This window comes from Atta colombica, unplaced genomic scaffold, assembly GCF_001594045.1.
Source record: "Atta colombica isolate Treedump-2 unplaced genomic scaffold, Acol1.0 scaffold153, whole genome shotgun sequence".
Lineage (NCBI taxonomy): Eukaryota > Metazoa > Arthropoda > Insecta > Hymenoptera > Formicidae > Atta > Atta colombica.
The window spans coordinates 1,016,724-1,029,231 of record NW_017259243.1 but is presented as its reverse complement, the minus strand read 5'-3'; the positions used below and the strand labels follow the sequence as shown (position 1 = coordinate 1,029,231).

The 12,508-nt window shown below is 35.0% G+C and overlaps 1 protein-coding gene across 3 annotated transcripts in view; it reads right to left on the bottom strand.

Annotated features, from left to right (window-relative positions):
- Positions 1-12,304, bottom strand: part of LOC108685393 (leucine-rich repeat-containing protein 70-like) — a 20,966-nt gene extending 8,662 nt beyond the window's left edge. The window contains exon 1 of one of the 3 annotated variants that reach the window (XM_018190157.1): positions 12,259-12,304. Coding sequence is in view for 1 of the 3 variants with exons in the window: in XM_018190154.1 (XP_018045643.1) it covers positions 2,641-2,688 (48 nt within the window). In the remaining 2 variants the exon portion in view is untranslated. Of the gene's footprint in view, positions 1-782; positions 1,109-2,640; positions 2,729-12,258 lie in introns of those variants that run through there. The other 2 variants (XM_018190154.1, XM_018190155.1) reach the window with 2 other exon arrangements.
- Between the last annotated feature and the right edge of the window lie 204 nt (positions 12,305-12,508).

The window sequence follows — 12,508 nt, the reverse complement described above, 5'->3', positions numbered from 1 at the left end:
TATATATATATATATATATCTTCTCTTTTATCTTCTCTTTTGCAAGAGTAGATAAAAGATTTTTCCTCTTGAAAATTTCCTCGCGAAAAAAGATGATAAATTCAAAATGATATCAATGTCAAACTTGTATTGACATAAGCAGACATCGCAGACAGCAATTTGAAATATAAATAAAATTATTTTTTTTGTATACATTTCATGTTTTTAATAAAACAGATCTCTGTTTTATTAACATTTTTTAAATTATTTTAGCTCATAGAACATACTATCAAACAAATAATTTTGAGACATCCTGTATATCTACTATACACATAGTGCAATTATCTCCAATTTGTAAAGAAGTCTCGAGAGACATCTCAGAGCAAGACTCATCTAACAGAGATCAAACGGAGAAATTTGATTTCAAGATTTTTTATCGAAAAAATCTTGCATTAGAACACCTGTTTTATTGAAACATCTTAAAAGAAGAAAAATTTTACGAGAAAAAAATGTCAAACCCAATTGTGGATCGCTTCAGCCGGTCCTGTAGCGAGATTCTTTAATGCTTATTGACAATTGTGCTATTGTTAACTATCGCTATTGTTAACCAGCCAATGGCAAGAACAATCCTGAAAAAAAGCGCGATTCTCATTGGTTGTCTCTAGTTAACGATAGCGGCAATAAGACGTTAGAAAATCCCACTATTTTGGATTGAACGCGACCTCGCTCTTCCTAACCTCCTAATTTCTCTCGGGACGGTCGGTATGACCTGTCTATCGGGCGAGGCAAAGGATTCATCTTACCGTGGGGATGCGGATGCGACGTTTCCGGTGAGGGATCTTATACTTCGTCGAGCGTTATCGCAATCTGCGTGCGAACGAAATGGTCCGATAATGTATCCCGATAACGAGCACGATATTCGATGTGAGAACAGAAAGTTCGCGCGGAGACACGGCGAAATCTGACATCGGACATGTGCGCTTGCGCGATAGTGCTAATTTTTTTTTTCAAACGTGTCTCGCACTCGAAACATATGTGAAGAGGAAAAAAAAAAGTAGAATCGCCGGTGAAGTCGTGCCAAACTGCGCCGTGATGCGTGCGATTCGGTGACTGAATAGACTGAAGGAAAATCACGGCGACACGGACGTTATAAACGAGGCACGCGGCTTCCGCGTAAACGCGCATTTCTCTTGCGCGCGCGCGAGAGATATGCTTTGTTTACGTTTCTCCGACGATCATGCCGACGATTTAACAAGCGGAGCTAACGCTGACTGCGCCGCGATAATGGAAGATATGTTACGTGGCGCTCCAAATTTAGAGCAGAAGCACAGATTTTTGCATAAGACATAAAAATCAATCAATCTTTTATTTCATGGAAAGAAGAAAGGACTTTGATTTATTTTCTTATGCATTATACATTATATGTTTTGTGTGTGTGTGTGTGTGTGTGTGTGTGTGTGTGTGTGTGCGTGCGTGCGTGCGTGCGTGTGTGTGTGTGTGTGTGTGTGTGCGTGCGTGTGTGTGTGTGTATGTGTGTATGTGTGTGTGTGTAAGACTAATAGTGTTTTTCATTAGTAAAACTAGTGTGCATTCAGTGCAGTTTAAAGTCGACATAAGACATTACACAAATCGATATAAAGATGTATGTTTAATAAAAATATAGAAACGAATTAAATCGCGCAATACATTTTATTGTGCCATTTGATAAAATAATTGAGCACTTTATCAATTGAGATATCTCACTTTTATATTTTAGATTAGAGATCTAGATTAGAATAGTGTTTAACAGCTTTAATGTGCACTGAGATTCGTACATAGAGTTCTGCTAATGAAAAACGTTACAGGTCCTTCCGTCCTTAACGTTCATCGTATAATTTGTTTAAATCATTTAAAATCAATTTTAAAACACTAATTTCGTAAACATTATATTTTTGCTTTTCAGCCCAACGACACAGTGTAACATAGTGATTATTTCATTTTTGTTTGATATTAGCAAACAAGAATGTAATGATTCATTAGGTTTGTTTTCTGTGGATAAACTAGTATACAATTTTGAAAAGTAAGATGGATTGTATGTTTGATACTTGGCGAAAGCAAAAAAGATAATTCTAGTGCAGTCTAATGCAATGAATAAAAAACAGATCTATTGTTACATTATATCATCTGTGGATGCGTTCACGCATGATGCGCATGATGTGTCATTTTATCTGTCTTTTTTAATATTCGAACAACAAGAGGCAACAATAAAGTGATACATGATTCTGTGTCTTTTGTTAGGAAGCATTTTTTATATTATATTAAATATATACGTTTTCGAAATTGCTATTATTTTCCTCAATTAACCTTTAGAGGGGATCTATTTTTAAAATCTTACAGTTTCCTTAAATATAAAATTTGCATAATTCATTATTTAATTGTATTTCTTGTCTCAAATTTAACACTATTTCAGTTCCAAAATATGACTTTCCTGTCCTAAAAAAAGTTAACAAGCACTACTCCGATTTCTCATTACAATGAGAGAATCGCTCTCCGTTCAAGCAGACATTCGCGCGACGGTTCGAAATTAATTACTCATCGTTTTACAATTCACTCACTGCAATACATACTCTGTGACCCATCATTCCAAGCGAGTAGACACATCAAAATATGTTTTCGACTCACGTTCTCCTTTATTGCGCTCGTTTTTTCACAGCCGATCAAAATCCTCATGTGCGCAGTAGTTGATCGCGTAAAAAGAAAAAATTGCGTACACGGTGAAACAGGTGATTGATTAATACCGGCTACATACGAATAGACCCGCGTGATGGGTCGAGGAGGAGGGGGGGGGGGAGAGACGCGCGCATGCGTCGCTCGTACGACACGCTCGAGAATGACGCCGAAGAGAAGACGCCAGGTTTAAAAAACTGCAGCGCCTCTCCCAAGAGAGAATTAAAAGAAAGATCCATTCTTTTCAGCTGAATTTCTTACACGGTTCATCTTTTCTCTTTTATTGTCCAATGTGAAAGAAAAAAAGTAAGAAGAAAAAAAAAGGAAAGATGAATCATGCAAGAAGTTCAACTAAAGAAAACAGGTCTAAACTTGAGATAAATGATGGCAAAACGTGACGTGCCGTCACATATATGTATGTAGCATATTACATCGTATTTACGTGTTTGATTATCGTGAATCGTGCCTGGTTATAGAATGATCGTTGATGAATTCATCATCGCCAACGACTTCATTTCGTCCACATTTTTCCAAGAAGCTGTTGGTCATGCAATTGTAGTTAATTTCGATATAGTAATCGATAACGAATACACACGTAACGAATTATAAATAGAAGTATTTAATTATTTATACCGAGAAAAGTGTTTAATTATTTATATCGAGAGACAGTGGAAATTTTTCCACAGGATTTCTTAGGAATAGATTTTTTTCAAAAATCAAGACAAAAACAGGAAAATCATTAACATATTGTAAAATGAACATATTGTAAAATGTTCGAAATGAATTTCGATTGGAAAAAATGTAGTAACACTTGAACAAGATAACACAATTATGAATTGTATTCTTTATTTAATTTGGAATTTAACTTGGTGCTAGTTGTTGATATCAAACTTTTATACGAATGATACATATCGTTAGAGTTAAGTAAATAACGAAGATAATACTACTTGGATTTTACTTTTTAATTTGATAGAATTTAATTTGATTAGTTATATAAAACTGTAGCATCTGGGTTTTAATTTTTCAATTGGTATATTAGTTTTTTCGAAGAGTAATAATTTTTGACAGAGAATTAGGAGCGCAAACGTGACAGACAGCGCACTGGTCTATCATGCCAGAGGTCTTGGGTTCGATTCCAATAGGAATCAAAATATTTACGCTCATATTTCCTCTCGGAAAAGCCGGCAATCTCCTGAGAGTATTCTTGTCCATAGAAACACTTCTCGAAAATCTGTTTGGAAAATCCGTTTGGAATTGACATTGAAATTATAGATCCCATATGCTCGTGGCAATTGAATAATCAGCGCATTACATATGAGAGACATGTAACACAGATCAGATAATAGCCTAACGTGAGAAAAAGAAGAAGACAGAATTAAAGCTGCCATTATTTGGGTTAGATTAAAAAGAATCGAAACTACTATTAATTGGGCATTTTATTGTAGAGAAATATTCTTGTAGAGACATATTCTTAGCGCCTTTTTTTTACCTTTTTTAAGAAAATAAGTTTGTATTGATTAATAATTAATATCGAAGAGAGAAAGGCGAAGAATGTATGACTTACTGGTGATAGAAATAATGTGAATAGTGGCGTCTCGAATGTAGTTCTTGGCGATGAAATTTGTGTCTGGCTCAGAGGATGATTTGGCTCGGAGATGTTGAAGCTGGACTTAGTATGTGATCACTGATTCGAAGATTATGAAAATAAGATCGCAGCAGTGAGCGCGAAAGCTCAAGAGCCCGAGAATCCGCGAAAAACGGCGATGGATAACAATGCGAAAGATAATCAAAGAATACCCAAAAGTCCCACAAGATCGCCGTTTATAGGGATATTCTTAGGAGCGAGAGTTCGAGAATTAATTCATCGAGTTCGGATTGATGAAATAGATTTTTTTAATTAGGACTCTTTCCTCGCTTCCGGATTGGTCAAGGTTCGGAATTTTGTGGGAGGAAAGGATGTTGATCGGTTTGGCCGGAACCTATGGAATGTCATTCTTAATTTTATGACGCCTTTCCTTAAAGTTATGCGCAAAGGATGCGTTGAGAGATGCAAACGTTCAGTGTCGCCACAGGATAAACGAATGTCTCTCCCTCGAGTGTCGTTTTTCGATTTTACGATCGTGGACTCCGAATCCGTGGGAATCGGTCCGTGACTTGACCGTTAGAAAATATCTTGGCGTTAGGGGCGTCCCTCTAATAGATATATTTATTGTTCCTTTAACCATGGCATTTGAGATTTCGGTATTTTTAAAGTGCACGTGTGTCGTTTTCTTTTATTTTTCTTTGAATGACAGTTATGAGGATAGAAAAGCAGATACTAGATTTTTTATTTAAAAGGGGAGATTTTATTACTATTTCAAAGTTTTTTCTTGTGAATTTTAGTTTAGTTCTCATAATGGTCATTGGAAAAGTTTAACAACTTCAGTTCTCTACGGAAGAAAGAGTCGTGGGAATCCTCTGGACATAACAGTATTAAACAGTATTAAACAACGGAAAAAATAATTTGAACTTCGAAAATTGAATCAAAATCTTATTTTGTTTAATTGTATCATATTCGAAATTGTGTATCACACCCTAATAAAAATTTAGAGAATAATTGAACAATTCCGATCGAAATTCATTCTGAATAGTTCCATAAATACGTGTCAACTTGAAATCACAGAAAGAGTCATCTTTGTACTGTGTCGCAAATGGAAGATCCCTTTCGCGTCACACTAGCATGAATCATCACGGTTATTCCCTTTGATTGTTTAATGAGTTTTACGAGTTAGTATGTCGCCTCAACTACGTATACGCTCATATAGCTTTTTCTTTCACTGGCGAAACAAATCTATCGTAAAATTATTTATGACTCCGATCGGATAAACGAGAAAATTTTTTGACTGGCGAGTTTTGAAATCCGCATACTACCGTTTCGTTTGTAACAAAACAAACCGCGGTTTCCACCAATTACAGCTTGAAAATCTTTGCACAACTCTGTTTGTATTATTCTAAATTCTTGATCATTATTTCTTTGTAACGTATTTGTTTGGAAATATTTTTCTTTCCTGTTAATAATTATTTTTAGAATCCTCAATAGTATCATCACACGCACATTTACACTTTTGATTTTATTAATCATTTGTAAAAATTATTTAATATATTCTCATCAATTTGCAATGTTTTAATTGTAAATTTAGTAATTTATTGATTTCATTTTTTGTTTGTTTATGTATCGTTACGTTAATAGAAAAATAATACAACTGAAAAATTAGCATTTTTAGGATAACAAAAGAAAATCGATTCTAAAAATTAAAATATTTTTGTGGGAAAATGATATATTTTTTTGCTCAATTTAATTATTTATATGGAACAGTGTCACAATTCTGATAAAAGATCAGGATAAAATTTATGCTGATAAATAGGGTCACAATTTATAAAATCTCTCAACAGTCAAATTTTAAAAACTCAGTGAGTTTTAAAGAATTATAATTAAATATATTATAATTGAAAATATAATATGAAAAGAAACATTATTATCCTAACTGAAATGTTATTAGTGCAGAATTTTTTTTAATTCTACCAAAAAATTGTTAATTTTGAGAGGTGCCATTTGTCTATCAATAAAGAGACATGTTTCGTTTATACGAAAATATTCTCAAAAACATTTTTTTTTCAGCTGTCAATTTCGATGAGTTCTGAATAATATCTTGTCACTGAATGATGTCTTGAATATAGATCGAAATAGAAGATACATAATTTTTGATAAATCAATCATACTTGTGAAAAGAGATAAACTGAAATGTTCACTATTCTAATTGAAATGTTATCAGTTCAGAATTTATAAAGTGTTCTACTGAAAAGTTGCTAATTTTGCGATGTCATTTTTCTGTCAATGCGGTGATATGTTTCTTTTATACGAAAAATATTCTCGGAAACATTTTTTTTTCATCCATTAATTTTGACAAGCTCTGAATAATATCTCTAATAAATAAAGATCAAAATAGAAGATATTTAATTTTTAATAAATCAATTACATTTGTGGAAACAGGATAAACTAGCAGAATGAAATTGATTTCTCAGAACAGGAATATATGCATCTACATGTTATAAAGTGGCAATATTCTTATTCAAGCGATTTTTCTGCTAATCGTGTTGAAATCGTCTCTGACGTGTCCGCGCGTGACGTCATCCATTCAAATTATAGTCCGAACGCATTGTAAAGACGTAAATGAGATGCGCGAATATTAATTGACATATATTAAACGTGTGTCAAGCTTTTATCCGTCATATTTTGATATCGGCAAATAAGTCGCTGCTTTAGATTAGCAATTAGCAATTGATTGTCACGACAAACCTCTAAGTCACAAAAATGAAAGCACTGTATGACAATATTAATTTTATAAACTCGATACAATAATTATGGTTATCTTTAGTTTTTATTTATAAAACATATGCAATGTTAAATGAAATTATAAACTTTATAATATTTTTATGAATTTATTATAAACTACTCGCAAGTATGTCACAAAACAAAAAGATCAGAATTTTTATTTTTTCTATTTATATTTATTATTTACTATTTTTTCTTTTCATTTATGATCTTAATTACTAGGATAATTTCTGTTCGTATTTGTGCAATTCATTGGCATGCCGATGAAAAATTAGTTTCCATTAAATTGAATTAGGACTTAAAATTTTCATAGTCTCTCATCTATATACGTATAATACGGTATAATATATTTCATTAATCTTTTGAAAACCGGAGTTTTCTAACAAAATAACTTATAGATTATCAAAATTTTGTTTTTTAAAGGTTTTCGAGATTGAATTTAATTCGGATCTTCGAATTCTAAAATTCACATTTCGAAAACTAATCTGATTATCGTGAAATTCGATTTTGGGAGATTTTTAGTTTAGCGTTTGAATATATAGTCTAAAAGAAATATGGAATTTGTAATAAATATAACTCAAATAATGTAAGGTAATAGGTATCTTTTTTCTAAAAGGATAGTAACCTCCATATGAAGAAAAAAAAGTATCAGAGGACTTATAATCAGAATTGAGAAAATCAATTTGAAAATGAATACTAATTGTTTATGTAGTACTGATGATTAAATAAAATGAAACTGAAAACTTGATGTTGTATATCTATATTCTATATCTTTTACAAATAGAACCAAGTTTTATGATAATTAATACATTTAAAAAAAAATTCTATCCACCATATTAAATCTATTATTTAAAATTTTTTATTTTTAACTTCAGATTTTTGAATAAAGCATTATCAAATAAAGCATTATCTCATAGACCAAGTTTCATAAAAATTGAACAAACAAGTTATAAAATAAAAGAGAGTGTATGTGACGTGACTTCAAATGGGATCGACCCACAAAGGACAAAAAAAGAACAAAAAGAAAGAAGTTGACAGAAAAATTTCTATAATTTTGAAAAAAAATCTTCGAAAATAAAGAAATTTATGTCCACCTCGTTACACAAAATCATTATATAAATAAGCGAACAAACTGTCGCGTCCGGAGAATTATTTTATATTTTCCAACAGTCTCGTATGGTCGCTAATAGGCGCGTTGCAAAGCAACGGTCAGTTTTTAGAACTGCAATTGCAGTTCCCGCTGGCGAGAGCTCTCGTAACGCGCATTTGCATCCCTGTAGGGTCGTCGTCATCATCGTCGTTGCTACGTATGTATTCCAGATTTGAAGAGAGGACAATGGGAAATCGATACGGGTCGGATATATGTGGTACGTATCACTCCCTCGTACATGTATGTCCCATTCTGTTGTTTGTTCATGCAGTCAGTGCGTGATTGAACGACGCGGGTGCGACGTGCGTTCCGTTCAGTTTCAAAGAATTGCATTCGCCGTTCGGTGATCGGCGGACTGCGGAAGTCAGGCGTGCGTGCTCGCGCGCGCAAATATATTGCGAAACCCGGAAAATAGCGATCTCATGATCTCTTGACTGAACGGGGAACCGACGACCTGCCAATCCCGTACTTGTATCAGTGGTGCATGGCGCATCGATTAACTCCACGATTGACGTTAGCTTCTCCCGATAGCACGCCGTTAAATTATCGTCTCGGGATTAATTCCCTCTTTCTCTCCCTTCCTCTCTCTCTCTCTCTCTCTCTCTCTCTCTCTCTCTCTCTCTCTCTCTCTCTCTCTCTCTCTGGTTTGCGAAACGTGCCGCGGATTTATCCCTTTTTTTCTTTCTTTTTTTTTCGAATGCCGTATAACGAGAGAATCAGGGATAGCAGAGTGGCGAGGTTCAAATTTAATGGGACGTAACGTCGAGCATTCCGACGCGGGAACGCCAACCGGTTGAAAATGTACGCCTCTCGGTGATTAATGGGACTTAATTTTTCATCGCCAAGTCGGTAAATCGCGCAAATACACCGGAACAAAAATTATCAGTGTGAATAAAATTATCATGCGTGGACAGAAAATAAAGAACAATCTCTACTACTTTTTCCCACTCTTTTCCCGCAATACCCTGATGTTATGCTTAAAATATCTACCCACCAATCAGGAAAATGTTTGGCTGATGAAATAGAACGCATGTTTATGCAGAAATCATATTTACTACGTATACGGTATATCATCGTCGGATATATGGCATCCGATATAAATATAAACTCCTTGTAGGTTTATAAGTTGCTTGATCAATAATATTAATTATCATATAATATTATATTTCTAGCTTTATAAAATCATTTTAAGATCAAATAATTCGATGTTTCATTTCTGCAGTTCAAAAATATGAAGGCGAAATGTACAAAAAAAAATTATTGTCAATTACACATAATTACGCCTAATAATTGAAAATATTAATATTTATATATTCTGTGTTGAGCAATTATTATTTTTAATATTTCGATAAAGACATATGTTCGTATTCGTGGAATGAGGAGGAGAAGGTTCGTTAAAATTACTTGCACCTCCGAGAAAGGATTTTAGAAACACGTATCATACACATCGCTGTAAACATAATGCTATTTTATGATACACAATATCGTGCAGACGCATTTTTCATGTGCGTGTGGTTTCAGTTTGCATTTCATCATGTTTACTCACGCTATACGTGTTAAGGCTCAGAACCGTCTCGCGGGTGATCTTTATTTATGCATTTACTTTAATATCAATTTATGTGTTGCTACCTTCGGCAATTACGAGATTTATATATATGTCGTGTCAAACCGATGCTTCGTGCGTTGACTTTTTTATCAAATATTTGCGCACGCAATAAATGAATAGCTGCAATTTACTATTTACATGTTCTATTACGTTACTGAATATTTGTACAGAATAAATATTTGCTATGTGGCTAGAATATTGCGGGGATGTGCTATTTTTTAATATCCTTTGCAGAGACGCGTGAATCCATATGTTTAACGTATTAATATCAACAAGAGCATTAAAAGTACATATCACATAAATACTTCCTATGATATTTATCATACTTGACTTGTTTAAAACATTTTTTTCGTGTTTGAAAACATAACGCGACAATAAATATTTTAAGATATTTTTATAACTTGCCTCATCGACTGATGCTATTATAGAATGGTTAGTTTTAAAAATGGACAATAGATGGCGATAAGACGCTATTTGGCTCACTCAAATAATTCATAAAGCTTCTCACATTTCACGTGAAATCTATTTTACAATTGCGTAAATGTAATTGTAAGTGGTTAATTATATGATTTGATTACATATTCACAATCGAATATTTTCCTCATATTCGACCGTGATTGATTAGTTCTTACAACTACGATTACGTAATTGTAAAATAGACAATGGAGGGAGGGAGGCCTTACATTAATATATTGGAAATACAATTCATATTAAAAACTAATAAACAGTTTATTCAAAATATGTAAGAAGCGTTCAATAATAATAAGCAACACTATTTACGGATTCTTATTGCTGTTATTTAAATGAATACGTATTTTTCTTTTTTTATACTTTTTTATTATAATAATGCAGCCGATTGTTACGTATAATATTTTGATATAAAATTAAATACACGTAATATCAAAGTGACTTGGATATTTTCGAAATATTTCCTTTTCGATTGAAGACATATATTGTCTATATACTTGTCCCATCTCTTTCTCGAATCTTGTGCTCCCGTGGAATTATGCGAGAATGACATTGGCAGAGTTCCAATACGCCGTAGAATGCGCGAGGACAACATGTACAGAGCAACGAACTTTAGTCGGTGTGACTTCGGGCGAGGATTCTTTTTATTTCGACGAGAACTTTTTAGCCAGGAACTTGATGCAGACGTTTTCTTTAGCGGCAGTAGTTTCGTTCCGTGTACGTCGTTCATCCCGCGATGCGGTAATTGCGGGGTCCGTACGAGGGAAGAGACGGATGTCTCGAACAGTTCTTTTATAAAAAAAAAAAATCGGGACTCGATTTCTCCGCGATAAATACGAATTTTCTTTTAAATTTTTAAATTGATTCAATCGATGGAGGAATACATTTAATCTTTCTCTATTTAATTTTTTTTACATTTGGCTCATCATCACTAGCTACGTTTTATATTTTTGGAGGATCGTCCTGGAGTATCAATAAACACTTTATCTTTCTCTCTTTCTCTCTCTCTCTCTCTCTCTCTCTCTCTCTTACTTTTTTACAAGAGAAAAAATGTTGAAACATCATCGCGATAATAATATTATGTCGCAACACAAGCGATACAGAAATGGAAACATAAAATCGCAGAGGGAAAATAGAGATAAGAGAGAAATATTATCATTTAATAAAAGCTCCGAAAATATCAACATATTTAGCGATACAATAGAGTTTGTAAACCAGTTTTTTCTCCCTAATGTTTTGCTTCATTATATTTTTACAAGACGCAACATGGATGCCTCTCGGTGTTATCATACCGTAATTAATGCGATCATTATCGCATCGCGCTGGCTAGATTAAAAGCTGCGCGCACCGCGGACACCGCGAAAACAGCTTAGTGTCAGGCGTGGTAATTAAAAATTACAGCTGGCGGTGAAAGAAGGAAAGAAAGCAAAACGAATGCCTAAACCGAATCTATGCGCAACGTAATTTTTAATTATTATTCCGCGACGATCGCGCATAAACCGCGCGACCGCGCGCAGCCTTCGCGCTCGCTACGTACGCTTAATTAATTAAACACAACGTAATTACCGGACGCGCAAACCGGGCGGGACAGCCAACCATTTTTAATTAATATACGGCAAAGCACGATCATGAGTTTCTCGCTAACGCCCTAACGATGACGACAACGACAACGACGACGCTACCATTTACGCTGTAGCATTTATTTGTGGGATATTATGCCGTCGGTATCAGGAAACATTTCCAGGTCGAGTAAGTGCTCGTCGTAAGAGAGGTAGAGGGGAAAAAGAGCCTAGACAGAGGTAATTACGATTCCTATTATACGCTAAAGCCGATACTGGTAACGCACGACTCTATTCAACCCTCGGCGCCTCACTCCCGCCAGCAACCATCAGCGAAATAATCCCCGCGAAGTAATCCTCGGAGACCCGGCTGGTCCGACGCAATTTCGCGCAAATATGAATAAGAATCACGACTCACGCGTGACTCAGGAGCTCTCTCCGTTGCGGCCAAGTTAGGGCGCTGCCGGGTGGAGCAGGGTTGGCAGGTTAGGGTTGGCGTCGGAAAGAGCCGTGGTGGAGGTTTGGGGTTAGAGCGGTGGCGGCGGCGGCAGCAGTGGTGGCGGTGGTGGCGACGGCGACGGTGACATGGTGGTGGAAACGGCAGCGATGGTGGTGGTGAGAATGACCGACTGCGCAGACCCCGAAGTCTCGGAGCCGCGAGTACGTAG